Source organism: Umbelopsis ramanniana (assembly GCF_025399195.1).
Source record: "Umbelopsis ramanniana AG unplaced genomic scaffold K450scaffold_110, whole genome shotgun sequence".
NCBI classification, from domain to species: domain Eukaryota; kingdom Fungi; phylum Mucoromycota; class Umbelopsidomycetes; order Umbelopsidales; family Umbelopsidaceae; genus Umbelopsis; species Umbelopsis ramanniana.
The window spans coordinates 11580-27926 of record NW_026252196.1 but is presented as its reverse complement, the minus strand read 5'-3'; the positions used below and the strand labels follow the sequence as shown (position 1 = coordinate 27926).

The following is a 16347-nucleotide window of genomic DNA, read 5'->3' as shown; positions in this document are numbered from 1 at the left end:
TATTCCACCCTTCTTCTGCTTTCAACATGCATCGTCAGCCTATTGTTGCTGGCTATAGCATATCCAGCGTATGTAGAAACTCAACCTCAGAAGTTGCTCAAATATATCCCCCGTTTTCTAAACAATCCCCCCCACCGTCGCATGAATCGTAGTCTACCCAGCTTGATATGAACATTGACCAGGCGGTTATGCGAGCAAAAGCTCTGTCGAATTTCCTGTCCAATATGATCAATCTCCTGGACAATGCACAGCAAGATGTTTCCAATAATGAAATGATCAAGGTGGGTTTATTTGAGTGCATGATCTTAGAACGATCCACTGAAGGTTGTTGAGGCTTATCATGCCCTATCCTTAGGACGCTCACAGGGAATGCCGCCAGCTTTACGAGTATATCAACGAGCAACTGTGGTCTGTCAATGAAACGGATGAGATCTCAGCGCTGACCGAGGCAAATGAGGCTCTCTTACGTGCTTCAGATGCGTATGACCGTCTAGTGGCATCATGGCAGCAGTCTGGTCATGAGGACATGGAAGACGCAGATTGGTAAGATAACTCCCCCCCTCTCCTCGCCTTACTTGGTAAATCTCTCACACAAACATTTGTCTGGTAGGGAATTGGTTGACTATCAGCCTGCCACTGTTGCCTAATCCCAAACACACCTCAAAAGTATAATGCAGCTTCGATACCGTGCCAATTCCCCCTTCCCAACTACCCATCGCTGGCGAACAAAACATCGTACTTGTTCCTCATTCCATTATAAATATATATCATTGTTTTCCCCGGCATATTATCCTTTTTTGTTGATGGTGTTCAATACGCAATCTGTTTGGACGGTCAAGAGTCATCCCGAGTACTTTCCCAATACGGCAGTCCATCTGTTGAGCGACGTTCAGCATGCTTTCTAGCCCCCAGCTTATTCTTAATCCAAGCTTCAGTTTAAAGGAGTGCTACTTTTTTTTTAAAGTACTTGGTGGTTGGATAATGACATTCTCGCACATCGTTTAGCGTAGATGGATAAGAATAGTCTAATGCCAAAAGGGGGCCTGCACGGAGCCGCACGTTCACCCAACGGCATCTTTTCATAGCTGCTAAGTTGTTATCTAAGGGGAATGGTCCGAGGCAAGGGGCATGGCACGTACAGATGCGATCACTGGTATTTAAGGCAATTGAGCGTGCGCTGGATGCTGAGGCTTATTCTGAGACTACTGCATGTACTTCTAAGCACAAGGGAAAGTTGGTCCAAAAAGATACTGTATTTGTGCATGCTACATTTTCTCGTGCAATTTATAAAAAGTACCTATCTACATTTGCACCAAGTTAAAGTGGGAAGAAAAGAATGAATTAGGTATGGGTAGGAAATGGTGATAATAGCCTTCACATAGGCTTGGTTCTTTATATTACAGTGTTGCCGTCCATGACACAGCAATTCAAGGGCGCGGCGCTGAAGGGTTTTGAGCGACTTGCTCAGCGTTTGTCTAATTTCTTTTCTAGGGCCAAAAAGGCCTTCATACCAGGATCAAGATCATCGGTGGCATCCCTTTCGTGCTTAGGTAGCAACTCCGGTGGAACCATGACTTTGGCTGCTATAAGTCGCTTTCGTAATGCATTCTTCTCCTCTCGGTAATCCTCCATCTCCTCCTGGTATATATCCCAAACACTGCAAAAAACGCATTAGTCAAAGGCCCACCCGCCAACCGATTTATCACCGTATCATACATACCAATGAGCACATCCGCTCATACAGCAATTATCTGGTGCTTCAGGCTTTTCAGGTATGAGTATGCGTTGGCCGTCTATTTCCACAAACGCTCGCGCCTGGCTCGTTATAGGCTGCGGTATATCCTCGGTAGATTCCTGACCAAAAGGAATAATCACTCGTTGCCGCTCTTCGTGCTTTTCAGGAAGTACTACTTTTCCTGGACTAACAGTGTCTATTTCCGTTGTAGTTGGCGACTGGGCAAGCTACACAATCAAAACCGCACAGTCATGAAAGTTAGTCATCCGGGAAAGCTTGGGGTGTAAGGGCTGAATTAACTTTTAAAAAGTACCTGGTCGACCATGGATGTCCACCATCCCGCGTAACTCGGGATTCGGTCAGTTACGTAGTAGCGACGCTGGTGGGCAATTGAATATGGTAATCGTCGTAGGATATGTGACATGCATTCAGCCAACGTTCAAGTTGCAACCGTCGTCCAAATAGCCTTACTGAATTTTTTCGTAATGTGAAGTGTCAGGTGATCGTCTCCAAAAGCTTGGGTTGGTCCGTGTGTTCGACCAGCACCCCCCGTAGTTTTCCATCAGGTTCAACGACATCGTTACGTTAAAAAACACCAAAAAAAATTTATCTGTGGAGAGAAAAACATGGGAATGAAAATGCTACAGAGTAAACGATGAAAAGGTATACAAAGCAAAATGAGCAGAATTTTGAAAACTGTACACAACCCGCCTGCTCGGTATCATTTACATGGTAGGTGCATACAAGTTTTCGGCTGCTAGTCTATATTTCAATGTGCTAACTGCCTCTATATGCTCAGGCTGGGATAGCTCGTTCATAAATTTGACCCATTCAACTGTGCTGAAGGTATGCAATAGCTTACGACCAGACACCTGTCGACTTAGAAGCAGGTAGCCAGGTCCAATCGCTTGCGCTAAAGCCGTTATTCTTTCACCAATGGTCAATCGTCTCCGTATCGCCTCCCAATTTGTAGTTTGAAGTTTTTTCTCAAGCTCGGACCGGCATTGCACTGAGATGGATCGAGTATCGACTGAAGCGCCAGCGTGATTCAACTGTTCTCTTTCTTTCTCATATTTTCGATATGCTTGGTATAATTGGAAGTATTCGTGGTTGTAGTAAAATCCAGCGTTTCTAGGTGCAAAGTCTGTTTCCATGTGAGCCGCTGCATTGGCGTATTTGGAAAACATGGCGAGAGCGTCCATATCCTTCTCGTCATCAGGGACTTCGCCTTTTATTATCTTGCCAACGGTATCTTCTACGACTTTGGCAAGTTGTTTAAGATCGTGATCAGATATTCGTAACAAATCATTCAGCATTCCGAGTTCTGAATTAATAAAAGACAAAAAAAAAACGGTGGCTGTCAGGGTTGGCTGAAGGTAGGCGCAGCAGCTGCAAGTGGCACTCACTTCTTTCGTCATATTCTTTGGCTTGCAAGCCAGCTTTTCTTGGCTTCTTGGCCACTGTTCCGTTGGCAAATTGCGAGCCTTCTCGCTTTGCATTTTTATCGGACGGGTGACGCTTGGATGTCATTTCAGAGGGTCGCAGGCTCATGACATCTTGTAAAATTGTATTTGCTGTCGATCGGTCTAACCTCAATATGTCTAAACAGAAATCAGATAAGGCATCGACATTGTCTTGGCCAGTGCCAGTCACATCGACGGAATAGCATTTCTCGTCCTGTCGAAAGAGTAGCCGGTTCAGGTTGGGGACTTTCAAAAATGTCGTTTGTTGGTTTAAAGCATGACAAAACGCAAAAAACATGGCAGCTGTTTTGGTCGGCGACTGTTGAGCCTTGATATCTTTGACGCTCTGATAGAATTTGAGTACTTGATCGTCGTTCAAGATGTCGCTGAGATTAGGTGATAGTAGACTATAGTCGGTGCTGGTGGGCGGAGGGGTCATTTGGGATTGAGCTATCATTTTGACAAAGAGCTAAAATCAGGACAGGTTGGAAAAAAAAATAAACAAGAAGAATGAAAGGGACCGAGCGAAGGTCCGATGAGATCTTGGAGGACAACATTGAGTCATAACGCTTCCCAGCCGGTATTGTAGCCGTGGTTTTTGGTAACTTGGACTTACTATCTAGTTTAAGCTCTTTAGGCACGTCAAGTTTCTGTTCTCCGGGACGTGTTGCGGTGGATGGGCCGATCGGGGGGCAGCGGTCGGATTGGCCCTTACGTCGGGAAACGAAATAGTCACATGCATACATTGAAGGCTTGCATCACCCGTCCACCAAAGCATGCATTCGTCGGTATGACTTCGGTTATGTGAAGCCAATGCATTGAAATCGTTAAAGATATGCTGCCGAGGGTTTTGAGGTTAAAAAGTAAATTTTTATCATATGTTACATAATGTACAAAAGTCCGGTCCATGGACCGAGTGCAGCCTAGCACGAGGGAGATATCCAGTACGGCCTGTTTCATCAGTTTAGAAGGCCAGCACGCTTTTGGTTCCCTTTCAGTTTTGAGAAACAGTGTCTATGATTACCGTCATCGGTACGTGATCACGGAGCCTAATTTTCTATTTGCCTACTGGTCCGGGTTGGGCAAGTTGGCAAACCCCTCCATACTCATATAGAATTCAAAATGCTTTTCAACAACAGAATCCAACATATCTACAGGAAGTATTTTTTTCTTGATGATATTTCGCTGTGATGGTCCACCGTTAGTGACAAGACAATTAAGTAAGATGGTCCGGAACTGTAACTCACCAGAATGAATTGCGAGCTTTGATATACTTGATGATAGTATGCCTTGGTATTTTCGTCTCTCTTTACATATCCACGCTGTAAGAGTTTGTCCCAAACCAATTTCTTCAGTACCTTTTTTCAGACAGGAGTAAAAAAGGCAAATTAATTGTCTTTAACCGTCAACTTCTTTGTCTGCTTTTGTCACTTACCTTTTTGTTTTCCGCTTCCGTAGGCTCATCCTTTCGCCGTGTTGTCGTAGACTGTAGGTGATGTTAATTAAATTCTCATCCACCTCACGTTGACAACCCCTCTTTCACATTATCTTACCTCGGTAACTGAAGTCGGTCGGGATGACACATCTTTGACCTCTGGGATGATGGCCGCGACAGGAGAGCCAGTACGCATGCTTGGGCTTCTTTCATATTTTTCGGCTGCTCGTGTTGGCTGACTGTTGTCTATGTAAGAATCTGATTGTTCCTTGCTAGTGGATGGAGACGATGGGGCAGACTTATCGCCAATGACAGCGGTTGGCGCAGCAATCATAGTCACTTTCTTTTGCTTGGTAGATTTGCTTTTGAAGATTTGTCGTTCAATGACAGTTTTGGAATTCTCTTCTTTGATTCTATCGAGTGCGCTGATATAATCCCACTCTTTTTCCAATTTAGCTTTCTTGCCATGATCGTGTTCGGCTGTAGAAAAGCGCTTCAGCCCACTTCGATGACATATTACCTCCATTGATCTGTCTAATGCCTGCATTGCCTCCTCGCGGCGGTCAGGTTTGATGCACGAATTAGACATTGTGTGTTCGAATATATTAACGAATTCATTTGGTTCGTGTAGTAGCGAGGCATATATGCAAAGTGATGGAGATTCCGGTAGTTTCTCACCATAAATGAGAAAATATGAAGTCGATGGTAGTGGAAACAATAGATCGTCCGCTATTAAAAGATATGGTTGAGCTCAAAGTCCGATACATGAAAGGGCGTTCAATATGCCATATGGCTGCTTACCATCTTTGCCAACGATAAACGGGTTATCCAATTTCGCTGTCGATAAAAACATTGAACTGAGTTCTCGAACTTTAAGAAGCATAGAATATCTGGTGTCTCCTGAAGGCAGTAGCTTTGAAAAACAAGGGTGAGATTTCGAGATCAGGGGACTGATTTAATGTTGGCAAGTTTGAACGTACTGGATGGCACTGAAATATCTTTTTAAATAAACTTGACAATTCATTTGACGAGGGATCGACATATCTTTCAATACGATGAATTATTAATGCCAATGTTTACATGCATTCCAACCAAACAACAACTTACACGCGCCATCGACTGTTTACCAACAAGTACTTCTTAACACTCGCTAATGGCGAGACACGAATCAATTCATATTGAACTAAAAAGCGGGCAAGTCTAGATTGTTCTGTTTCAAGTGTTGTTTCTTTGCCTTCCTTGTACAGAGTAAGTCCTATTGGGGCAAACGGGTTTAGAACTATAAAATTCAAGATTTTATTGAGTTGGGCGGTCATGAACGATTGGGTTACCATGGCATGGATTAGGCTGCTGATCTGAAGAGGATCAAAAGAATCAAAAAAAAAAATTGAATTCGTGCAAGCAGGTTACAACGGTCTTGATTGACATACCATTAGTCTGAACGGTCAAGTCTCCTTGCAAAAGCACTGCACTCATAAATCAGTGGTGGCTGCTCGGGAACTGAACAGGGGAACCCAATTTATAGAAAAAGTCGAGCTCGCGTTGCTATTCTTACCTTTTTTTTTTTCATTGAATTTTTTCAACTCAGTCCTCTCCCTTTTTCCAACAACAGATCATGGTAATGGTTCATTCCCGCATTGTCATGCGTATGAAAAGCTACCGTAGCTTCCGCTTCATCGACTTGTTGTCTAATGTAGCTTCTCTGTCAAATAGGGTGCTCCAACGGCGGGACCAAAATGGAAACGTGAAAAGGTACAAGATCACAAATTTGACTATGTCGACGTTGACGAATTCCACGATCCCTCTTGCTTGACCAGAACGAAATATATGCTTTTATTCTTGGTTGTCCTCAAATCTGTTCTTGTCTACGCGGCCGATATGTGGACTGCTGGTACGTGCCATTTACCTTTTAAAGCCAAATTATTACAATGAAACATGACCACCAACATTCTCCGCAGTGTCGTTGCTGGTGGTGGGTAGCACTACCACTTTGAGTGAAATCGATATTGGCATATCCATTGATGTGTCCAAATACATTTTCTTGGGTGCTATTTTGATCTCATTTTTGCTGCTCTTCTGGGATATTCGGAAAGGTCGAACTATTGTCGCTTCTCGTGATATTTCTTATACATTTACCTCGGTGTTTGCCAGTCGTTATTACTCGCTCAAGGACTACAATTATTATTGCTTCTTCTGCAAAATTCAGAACTCAAAGAAGACCACCGATGAAATTGCATTTTTTGTGTTTTTCACATTGAAAGGTAACGATGCCCTTGAGGGTTTTGCCATCTTGAAAAGACCATCTTTTCAAAACTGGTGTTTAAATTAGAGTCGCACTAACCTTTATATTCACCCTTTGTTCAGGATGGAAAAGACTTTTATTGGCAGAAGCACCACGTCAAGTCATTAACGCTGTCACACTTTATGCTCTTTTAAAACAATGGATAGACAACAACCATTCACTTCAGCTACAGTCCCTTCTTGACTCTATGAGCAAGGATGTCATCGCCAAAATGATGACTTATACCATGGCGTTCTCCTTTGTGATTTTCGTCATCTCCTTTTTCATGATCTGTGTGGCAGCTATTCTCTACATTCCTCTACTGTGTCACATTCAAGGCAACTTGAAAGAATATTGTTGTCACAAAGTAGATAAAAGGTAAGATCCGTTCGATCAGATTGGGATGAGATGAGTGCATGTAAGGCACCTGAACGCTAACCTGACCATCCATCGGATCAGGATCTCTGAACTGCTAAAAAAGCAAGCCAAGAAGAGACAAGCCAAAGGAGGGCGGCAAGGAAAAGGGATCAAGGAAAATATACCTTTGACTAGTATGGGAAAGCCAACTCTCCCAGTTGTCGATCACTTCCAAGAGGAGAAGCTTATCCACGGAAGTTCGTACCACTCACTGCCAAGGACACCGTATTCAGATCCACACTTTGGCAGCGGCATGACTCCACCACTTGGAAGGCGAGGCAGTAACTCTTCCATGGGCAGTGATCTGACTGGTTTCAGTCATGGCCGTTGGCAACAGTCACCCTTACCACGATACCACTCACCCGCCCCTACGCATGCCAGTGTTTCGCCGTACATGGGACATTATCAAGCAAATGATACCTACGCTGAGGCTGATCATACCGCTTTATTACAACATGCACAAGAACCATTTGGCCGACGTCCTTCAGGCGAATCGGCTACAGGGAGTGAGAATTATCACCCCACTCGACATGACTATTACCGCCCACAAGCGCCACGATACCCTGGTGAATTCATGCCTCCACCTCCAAGATCAGATAGTCCTGTATATAATAGCCCTAGAACTTCACCTGCGCACGTCAACCAGATACCTACTCGATACCAAGATCAAGCACCCTATCATACACAAACAAACTATCGAGGCTATTAAAGCGGAGTAGATATCTCTTATTTTTTTTTTACGCCCATGAACCAATTACTTCCCCTCATTACTTTAACTCCACCAATATTGGTGGGATCATCTGGGATGATCTCCCCACCAACCTGTAAAAGATAAATAAAATACGATGACAATTTGCAAACAGCCCATAATGGTGCTTGAAGCCCGAGTTGCCGCACACGTGCACAAACATATAGGGTGGTCAGGCTGCGCAAAGAATGACAGTGCGCATTTAAGGTCAGTTGAGTTACGATTGGTGTACCACTTTTATTGTTTCAGGTGTGTCTATTATCAGCTCTTTACTGCATTTACCGGAGATGTGGATGATGAACTCGACATAATCCACTGTGTGCCCTACGATAAGGCTATTCGGAGGGTTTGTTAAACGTTACAACAACGAGTTTACGGAGTCCAACTACGGTAAATGCCAGGAAAGAATGAACACAAAAGCCCGTTAGTTTTAATAAAAATCAAATTAAGGAAAGCAAAGGAAGATTGTGAGGGAGAATTGGGGGGGGGTGTGACATAGTGAAATGAAAGTGAGACTGGATCCAACATTGACTTTTGGACGTTTAGATCTCCCGTAACTATCTTCTAAATTTGTTGCATATATCCATTTTGACAAATGTTTTAACAAAATATGACTTCAATAACTTCATCATCGTTTCTTGGCTGCATGCATGCTTTCTAAGGGTTGTGGCGTGTAACGGTATGGCTGATGTGGCTTGGAGCTGAATTTGAAATAGCCTGATTCTTGGCGCTCAACCCAGCTGCTCGGAGACGCCGTATGAGCAGCCCACCCACACAATGGACCTCCGTTTTGTGTTTTGCTCTTCCCTTTCCTCCCTCCCCCCCAAAAAAAAAATTAAAAAAATAGACATATATAAAAGGAGGTCAATGTTTTCTTTCTTCACTTACTCTTCGTCTAAAGCGTCATTGGAACTGTTTGAACAAGATACCATTGACGCTAAACATTCCTCTATTTATACCAAGTAATATTTCAAGCTGGCTCGCTTGTCAACAAAGACGTCTCTCCCATTGGAATTGTATGTCGCGAAGGATCCAATGGCTTTATGCATCAGGCAATACCTGGGTACCATTCCATAATCAATCAATGCTCGAGAAATTATGGGAATCAGGAGTTGAATACACTTACATTCAAGAGCCTGCATTTCAGAATAACAGGATATTCGTCCATTTCACCGGTGGGTACGCGCAATTTGGTGGCATCAGATATCCGGTCATTCGGTCATTACGGTAATTCCCATCTAAGAAAGATTCTTGATATGATTTTTTCCCCTGGCAAAACATCTACTTTCTCATTGTTTATATGACATGCTATTTCTTGTGAATAACTTTTTTGGCTGGTTCCTTTTTCCCCTCGCTATTGATTTACGCCCAATTATGTGATAATACCTTTTTGAACCCCCAATCCTTCTCTTGAAGCAATGATCTATACTATTGTGCCTTTAAGCGAATATTATTAATGAATAAATAGGATATTTGTTACATATCTTTCTCATAGCCAATCGGTGTAAAGTTCACCATGCGTTTGGGGGGGGAGACAAAAAGTATGTGTAGCAGATCGGTGTTGAACTGCTGAAAGGAAAAAAAAAAAACCCCGCACACTCTATATGATGTCAGCGCACTCCCTATTAAAGGCAATATGCCGGAAGGTCCGCATGCACGGCAGCGTCAACGCTGACCACCCATTTCATAGCCCAGCTCGGCCAGCCATGTCTTGGATGGTGAGATTCAAAGGCATTCTCCTCATTGTGAGAGATGGTCATTATTGCAAAGACTCATAGTAATTGGCAATACACCAGGTTTGGTCTTATACAGCCTTCAATGTCCGAAAAGGACAAAAACGGACAATATCGAATGACCCAAGGATTTCCCCGCTTCAGGCTTTTTGCAGAAACCAACCTTTTTCCCCCCTGGGGGGAATTGCTAAAGGTAATGAATGCAGGCAGATTCCTTAAACCCGTGGCGGGACCCACCATTTGTTATATCAAACTCACCCGTTCATCACCTTTTAATGTGGCGCATACTCCTCGACTAACAAGCACCTGCTACACGCCAAATATGGGTTCTTCCAGCCACGATCAAGGAAACATTCTCTAGGCGAATCCCAAACTCGGGAGTGACCATGAGTAACCAGATTTTCTCATCATTCGTTTCATTTCCATTGCCGTGAAATAGCACCGGTACTCGGTCACTTGGGAATTTTCAATCTTGTGATATTGACTCAAAACTATTTCCAGCTTGGTTATACAAGCTTAGCATTCCTGACCAAAAAATCTGGATATAGAAAAGATCTGGAAAATCTTGTATGCATGTGTACCGGACATCAGGAATTTGAGTGGATTAGCGTCATGCATTAGTGATCTGTGATGGCATTAAAGTTCTCCAGTCATGGTATGCATGGCCATAGGTCACGTGCTTGATAGGCGCCGCGCCTGCCCAGAGTTAAGGAGTTATGTCTCGGAAAGCTTGGGCACCACATGGCCGGAGATCCGCCGCTGTTCCAATTATTCACTCTATTTGGTCACACAGAAATAATACCTTTAAACAAAGGATGTCCGAGCTCAGAATGCTGTGTGAGAGTTACCGACGGTACTTTCGGACTTGATCGGATATTCAAGTTGAAGTGAAGATATATTGGCTAAACTTTAAGACGGTCGTCTAGAAGATGCATTATCCATTCGGTGGAACACTACGATCGAGCATTGCTCTCCGACGGACGTATCAAGTGTAAAGAAATGCAATGTCTGAACTCCGTAAATCGAAGCGCTCGTTTGTGTCAATGCTACGCAGCAGTATGCACTACGCTGACAAAAACCAGGAACGTAATGACTGGGTAATCTAATTCCGTTTTGTAAAACCCCATCCGGTATACCGCCTAATTTTTTCATGGCATCATTTACCAATGTGGCCTGATCGAGGTCATTTTATTGTATATTTTTTATATACCCCCCCAAAAAAAAAAATTCTGAGTACTATTGCTAGATGATGTGGTGGGTCATCAGTGGATTAAGAATTGTTAAGTATAGTTACACCAGCCACAGCTCTCAACTTCGTCATCCTAAATGACCTATTGAAACGATCATGACCCTGACATACTAATTAATCCTGCTTTTTCCGGATGCCATGTCAGTGTGGAACATGCTCTCCCTAGCAAGGTCACTGTGCATGAATTAGCTGAGCTGAGCCACACTTACTTGGCTCGTCAGGAACAAGAACTTCAAAAAAAAAAATAACTAGCATATTCGTTGAATTTCTATGTATCATGACGCAAAACCACGCCGATTTGTGACCGAAACGCAGTGCAATCAACACTACACCAATTTCACATTAAACAACCACGGCTGCATTTTTATATGCTGGTGAAGTGAGCGATGTCTACAAGCTTTTGCCTAGATGCACGCTGAGGGTGGTATGTTGCTCAAGTGCCTAATGAAGGAAAAATTGCATTGCAAATATGGTAATAGCCAAATGCATAGTGACTGAGCAGAGTCAATGAATCATCGTAATTCATTCAAAAAAAGCTATTAGATGCAAATCCAAATATATGGCAATATACAGAAGGTGAGCACCCATTCCATCAGCCCATCCATCTTCTGAATGTAGTTTGAATGGCGTTAAGGTGCCTGCTAGCCCATTCCCTAAGCTGACTAACGAGGAAGTCGGGCACAATTGGAGAAAAATAAAAAAAAAGGTGAAGTTCATATTTGAAGAATGCAAGATTCAATCGTTGCGTGGCTTGCTTCTTTTCACCATCGACACTTAGGCTGGAAAGCTTTTTCCGAACTGGTACCTATGCTGAGCAGTTTGAGCCAATCACGCGGTGATATGGTTCAGGTCACGTGTACCACCACTGGGCAAACCATCCAAAAGCCAGTCCAGAACCTTGCAAAGCGACGCAGCAGACCGCCATAAGTGAGTTGTTGAACATTGACACCATTGTCGATCCCCGTCATCCAGCATGGCGACGGTCTTAGTTGCAAATAACCAAGACAATTTGGATCGAATCTTTCTGGAACTAAAATCAAAGTAAGCTTCCAACTACATTGCCAGCAAAACACCATATTATCCACCCCGTACGGCAAACTCGGCGACTATGTGCACTTGCCGAACCATGCAACACCTTCATTAGCTAACCCGTACTATACAATTAGGTATGAAGAAAGAAGATTAACAGCTGCTGAAGATTTACGAGATGCTGTAAGTCAATTCTGCTGCTTTAGCCATAAGCTAATGCCTTGCCACCACCCGCTCACCCACTTTCTTTGACTCCCAGGTTGCCACAGCTGCTCGTGAACAGCCTGAGGAAAACTTGACAAGAATCATTTCAGACATCAATCCACGCATCTTTCAACTTATTCAGAGCAGCGATAACCATGAAAAGCTCGGTGCCATCGTCGCTATAGGTGGGTTGCATAAAAGATTTAATTAAATTTAGCTCATGTGGATTCTCCACTGAAACTAAAAGGGCATACCTTGCCTATTATTTATACAGACAAATTGATCGACCTTGAACCTGAGAGAAATGCAGATCGGTTCAATAATTATCTTTCATCCGTCCTTCCTTACAATGACTCTTCTGTCATGATTCCTGCTGCTCGTGTCCTCGGACGCTTGGCCACCAGTCAATCTACCTTCACCGCAGATCTCGTTGATGGTCAAGTTGAACGTGCATTGGAATGGTTGCAAGGTGATCGAAGTCGATTAGCAGCTGTGCTCGTTCTAAGAGAATTAGCCATCAATTCACCCACTTTAATATACGCCAGTGTTCCACGTATCCTCGACTTGGTATGGATCGCTATCAGAGATTCTAGACAACTTATTCGAGAAACTGCAGCAGAATGTTTGAGTCAGTGTTTGGAGATTATTCAACAAAGAGAAAGCCCTCAGCGACGAGCCTGGTATCACCGCATCTGGGAAGAAATCACCAAAGGCTTGAAGCTGAACAGCGCAGACGCTACCCACGGTAGTTTACTTGCTATGCGCGAGTTACTACTTCATGCTGGAATGGTAAGTTGAACTAAACTGTTCGATTTGAATCACCAACACATATTAGCTCCTACTACGTCGGCACATTACCCTAACCGCTTCCTTTGCCTACCTACGTCTATCAGTTCATGACGGACATGTACAGAGATGTGTGTGAGATCGCTCTTAGACTCAAGGATTCAAGAGATCAGCTGATCCGCAAAACGGTTGTCTCCATATTACCTACTCTTGCGCGATACGATCCCTCCGTATTTATGGAAGATTATTTGCATCGTTGTATGAACCACCTGCTGAGTTTGCTGAAAAAAGAAAAAGATAGGAAAGACGGTAAGCTCTCTATCTTGCTGATCAGGTATTAGATTTTCGCGGCTGACCCTTGTTCGCTAGCTTTCATTGCCATTGGTAATATCGCGGTTGAAGTAAAAAGCAGCATGAGCCCTTATTTGGATGCAATTTTAATGCACATTAGAGAAACCCTGGCTGTTAGAAGGTAAGAAATCGGACTGACAGACCATGTAACCGTATCCTACGTATCTCTGACCCCCACCTCCTCCTCCCCGTAGTCGCCAGCGAAAAGATATTGAACCAGCTGTGTTTATGTGCATTAGCATGCTTGCTGTCGCTGTAGGACAAGCCTTGACTCGATACATGCATGAACTATTGGACCTCATGTTCAACTGTGGTTTATCAGAACCCCTTGTTCAAGCAATGAAGAGCTTAGCTGAAAATATTAAACCGCTGCTGCCCACCATTCAAGGTAAAAAATGGAAAAACAAATTTGTCGATCGATGATGGTCTTTTTTTTTTTTTTTCTATTTGCCCTTCGCTAATGCATTGACTCGATAGATCGCCTGCTGAATGTTATTTCCATGACCCTCAGTGGTCAGCCTTATAGAGCCCCTGGTGCACCGGCTTCTAGGAATACAGCGCAAACTTTAGAAAGACCCATACGGGATGCCACCACTGGCGATACAAAAGATGTTGAAACAATCGTCCTAGCCTTGACCACATTGGGATTGTTCGATTTCACCAACCACGTCTTGAACGAATTCGTTCGAGATTGTATTGTTACCTATTTGGAAGACGATGTAGCTGACATTCGCAAGGCTGCAGCAGTAACGTGTTGCCAACTCTTTGTGCGCGATCCCATCTGCAATCAGACGAGCGTGCATGCCATCAAAGTAGTCGGAGAGGTTTTGGAAATGCTCTTGATTGTTGGTATTGCTGATCTGGATCCAAGTATCCGCCAAACCGTACTTTCTTCACTGGATGAACGTTTCGATCGTCATCTTGCCCAAGCCGACAATGTTCGAACCCTGTTCATTGCTCTCAACGATGAAGTCTTTGCTATTCGGGAGATTGCGATCACCATTATCGGAAGACTGACAGCTTACAACCCAGCATACGTTATGCCGTCTTTGCGAAAAACGTTGATTCAGCTCTTGACTGATTTAGAATACTCTGTGAATGGACGAAACAAAGAAGAATCTGCCAGATTATTGTGTTTGCTCGTTTCAGCCGCCCAACGCTTGATCAAACCTTACGTGGAACCCATTCTCAAGGTCCTGCTTCCCAATGCACGAGATCCCTCCACCGGTGTGGCATCTTCTGTATTAGCTGCCTTAGGCGAACTTTCAGAGGTGGCTGGGGATGACATGATACCTCATTTAGAGGAGATGATGCCTCTCATTATAGATACCCTTCAGGATCAAAGCTCCAGTATTAAACGTGATGCCGCACTCAAAACGCTGGGACAGTTGGCTAGCAGCACTGGTTTTGTCATTGAACCATATGCCAAATATCCTCAACTGCTCAACATTTTGATCTCCATCCTCAAGACTGAGCAAAGTGCAGATATTAGACGTGAGACGGTAAAGCTGATGGGTATTCTTGGTGCTCTTGATCCATATCGTAACAAAGTAAGTCGTAGAAAAGCGTACATGACGGATCCTATACGCATCGTATTTACTAACTCACCGTCTCCATTTACATCACTTTTTTTCCCAGACCAATACAGTTAGCGGTAATGACGATTCCTTGGTCGACCCATCTTTGGCCAGCAACGATGTGACACTGTTGATGATGGGTGTTGGCCCGTCATCCGATGATTACTACCCTCAAGTGGTGATCCATTCACTTATGAAGATTCTTAGAGATCCATCCTTAAGTTCTCACCATCACGCTGTCATTCAAGCTATCATGTCCATTTTCAAAACGTTGGGACTTCGTATCGTCCAGTTTTTACCGTTGATTATCCCTGGCTTCTTGTCCATTATGCGCTCATGCACCACTGGCATGCTGGATTTCTATTTCCATGAACTCGGTAACCTGGTTAGCATTGTTAAACAGCATATTCGAAACTACTTGAACGATATCTTTGAGCTTGTCGATAACTACTGGACGCCTGTCTCTAATATCCAAATCACCATCATCGCCTTGATCGAAGCCATTGCCAAGGCCCTAGATGGAGAGTTCAAAGTCTATCTTCCACGCCTTCTTCCTCATATGCTTCTCATCTTTGACAACGATACCTCCGAAAGAAGACAGGCAACTCTGAAGGTGCTGCATGCGTTCATCACTTTTGGTCCCAATATCGAAGAGTATCTACATCTTGTGATTCCGGCTGTGGTTCGCTTCTTTGAGAAACCAGACGCACCACAGATGTTAAGAAGACAAGCTATTCTCACCATTACCGCACTCTGCAAAAAAGTCAGTATGGCGGATTATGCGTCAAGAATCATCCATCCTCTTACGCGCGTCATCCCGAGTCTACCTCACGATACCCGAAATGCCGCCATGGAGCTGCTCTGTGCTTTGATTTTCCAAATGAGAACGGACTTTGCCAAATTTATTCCCATCATCAACAAAGTATTGACTCGATACAAAGTTAGTCATCACAATTACGAACTGCTGGTGAACAAATTGTTGAAAGGAGAGAACCTTCCTCAAGAATTAGGAAAAGGTTTGGACGATAGAGAAACCAAAAACGAAGATATCATTTCGGCTGATACGAGTGCGGCTAAAAAGCAACCTGTTAACCAGCAGCATTTGAAGAAAGCATGGGAAGCATCGCAAAGATCCACCAAGGAAGACTGGACTGAATGGATGCGACGTCTCAGCGTTGAATTGTTGAAGGAATCCCCCTCTAATGCTCTTAGGGCGTGCTATCATCTTGCTAGTGTGTATACACCACTTGCTCGAGAGTTGTTCAATGCAGCATTTGTATCTTGTTGGAGCGAACTTTATGATCAATATCAGGTATGTTTCATGGTTCTCGTCCAAAAA

At 43.7% G+C, this 16347-nt stretch overlaps 6 protein-coding genes across 6 annotated transcripts in view; 3 read left to right on the top strand and 3 right to left on the bottom strand.

Annotated features, from left to right (window-relative positions):
• K450DRAFT_263338 (uncharacterized protein) lies at positions 1-785 on the top strand. The gene is made up of 2 exons (XM_051592637.1): positions 1-281; positions 356-785. The coding sequence occupies exons 1-2, from the start codon at positions 168-170 to the stop codon at positions 545-547; spliced, it is 306 nt and encodes a 101-aa protein (XP_051440101.1). The 5' UTR covers positions 1-167; the 3' UTR covers positions 548-785.
• A 617-nt stretch (positions 786-1402) lies between these two features.
• Positions 1403-2304, bottom strand: K450DRAFT_263335 (uncharacterized protein). Its single transcript, XM_051592636.1, has 3 exons — positions 2049-2304; positions 1721-1962; positions 1403-1657 (listed from the first exon to the last, which is right to left on the bottom strand). The coding sequence occupies exons 1-3, from the start codon at positions 2157-2159 to the stop codon at positions 1465-1467; spliced, it is 546 nt and encodes a 181-aa protein (XP_051440100.1). The 5' UTR covers positions 2160-2304; the 3' UTR covers positions 1403-1464.
• Position 2305: 1 nt separating this feature from the next.
• K450DRAFT_263330 (uncharacterized protein) lies at positions 2306-4103 on the bottom strand. Its single transcript, XM_051592635.1, has 3 exons — positions 3815-4103; positions 3142-3648; positions 2306-3059 (listed from the first exon to the last, which is right to left on the bottom strand). The coding sequence occupies exons 1-3, from the start codon at positions 3942-3944 to the stop codon at positions 2461-2463; spliced, it is 1236 nt and encodes a 411-aa protein (XP_051440099.1). The 5' UTR covers positions 3945-4103; the 3' UTR covers positions 2306-2460.
• A 246-nt stretch (positions 4104-4349) lies between these two features.
• K450DRAFT_263325 (uncharacterized protein) lies at positions 4350-5770 on the bottom strand. The gene is made up of 6 exons (XM_051592634.1): positions 5747-5770; positions 5614-5677; positions 5435-5546; positions 4752-5362; positions 4446-4684; positions 4350-4383 (listed from the first exon to the last, which is right to left on the bottom strand). The coding sequence occupies exons 3-5, from the start codon at positions 5514-5516 to the stop codon at positions 4604-4606; spliced, it is 774 nt and encodes a 257-aa protein (XP_051440098.1). The 5' UTR covers positions 5517-5546; positions 5614-5677; positions 5747-5770; the 3' UTR covers positions 4350-4383; positions 4446-4603.
• A 450-nt stretch (positions 5771-6220) lies between these two features.
• K450DRAFT_263315 (uncharacterized protein) lies at positions 6221-8199 on the top strand. Its single transcript, XM_051592633.1, has 6 exons — positions 6221-6251; positions 6347-6524; positions 6592-6894; positions 6998-7292; positions 7374-7440; positions 7673-8199. The coding sequence occupies exons 1-6, from the start codon at positions 6249-6251 to the stop codon at positions 8048-8050; spliced, it is 1224 nt and encodes a 407-aa protein (XP_051440097.1). The 5' UTR covers positions 6221-6248; the 3' UTR covers positions 8051-8199.
• A 3782-nt stretch (positions 8200-11981) lies between these two features.
• The window catches only part of K450DRAFT_194655 (uncharacterized protein), an 8785-nt gene continuing 4419 nt past the window's right edge, over positions 11982-16347 (top strand). Inside the window, exons 1-9 of the mRNA XM_051584484.1 lie at positions 11982-12102; positions 12228-12273; positions 12350-12479; positions 12569-13083; positions 13188-13389; positions 13450-13552; positions 13626-13819; positions 13909-14981; positions 15070-16320. Of these exons, the coding sequence (XP_051440096.1) occupies positions 12035-12102; positions 12228-12273; positions 12350-12479; positions 12569-13083; positions 13188-13389; positions 13450-13552; positions 13626-13819; positions 13909-14981; positions 15070-16320 (3582 nt within the window). The 5' untranslated portion in view covers positions 11982-12034. The remainder of the gene's footprint in view (positions 12103-12227; positions 12274-12349; positions 12480-12568; positions 13084-13187; positions 13390-13449; positions 13553-13625; positions 13820-13908; positions 14982-15069; positions 16321-16347) is intronic.

What these genes read in the sequence shown, in the direction of transcription:
- K450DRAFT_263335 (XM_051592636.1), bottom strand. Translation starts at nt 2,159, where the DNA reads ATGTCACATATCCTACGACGATTACCATATTCAATTGCCCACCAGCGT. An exon ending in GGACATCCATGGTCGACCAG is followed by an intron (nt 1,963 to 2,048) that starts GTACTTTTTAAA and finishes TTGATTGTGTAG; the next exon opens with CTTGCCCAGTCGCCAACTAC. An exon ending in ATGAGCGGATGTGCTCATTG is followed by an intron (nt 1,658 to 1,720) that starts GTATGTATGATA and finishes CGTTTTTTGCAG; the next exon opens with TGTTTGGGATATATACCAGG.
- K450DRAFT_263325 (XM_051592634.1), bottom strand. Translation starts at nt 5,516, where the DNA reads ATGCTTCTTAAAGTTCGAGAACTCAGTTCAATGTTTTTATCGACAGCG. An exon ending in GTTTATCGTTGGCAAAGATG is followed by an intron (nt 5,363 to 5,434) that starts GTAAGCAGCCAT and finishes ATCTTTTAATAG; the next exon opens with CGGACGATCTATTGTTTCCA. An exon ending in GACCGACTTCAGTTACCGAG is followed by an intron (nt 4,685 to 4,751) that starts GTAAGATAATGT and finishes CATCACCTACAG; the next exon opens with TCTACGACAACACGGCGAAA.
- K450DRAFT_263330 (XM_051592635.1), bottom strand. Translation starts at nt 3,944, where the DNA reads ATGTATGCATGTGACTATTTCGTTTCCCGACGTAAGGGCCAATCCGAC. An exon ending in TAAAGAGCTTAAACTAGATA is followed by an intron (nt 3,649 to 3,814) that starts GTAAGTCCAAGT and finishes TCAAAATGATAG; the next exon opens with CTCAATCCCAAATGACCCCT. An exon ending in CAAAGAATATGACGAAAGAA is followed by an intron (nt 3,060 to 3,141) that starts GTGAGTGCCACT and finishes TTATTAATTCAG; the next exon opens with AACTCGGAATGCTGAATGAT.
- K450DRAFT_263338 (XM_051592637.1), top strand. Translation starts at nt 168, where the DNA reads ATGAACATTGACCAGGCGGTTATGCGAGCAAAAGCTCTGTCGAATTTC. An exon ending in CCAATAATGAAATGATCAAG is followed by an intron (nt 282 to 355) that starts GTGGGTTTATTT and finishes CCCTATCCTTAG; the next exon opens with GACGCTCACAGGGAATGCCG.
- K450DRAFT_263315 (XM_051592633.1), top strand. An exon ending in GGCCGATATGTGGACTGCTG is followed by an intron (nt 6,525 to 6,591) that starts GTACGTGCCATT and finishes CATTCTCCGCAG; the next exon opens with TGTCGTTGCTGGTGGTGGGT. An exon ending in GAGGGCGGCAAGGAAAAGGG is followed by an intron (nt 7,441 to 7,672) that starts ATCAAGGAAAAT and finishes GGCAACAGTCAC; the next exon opens with CCTTACCACGATACCACTCA.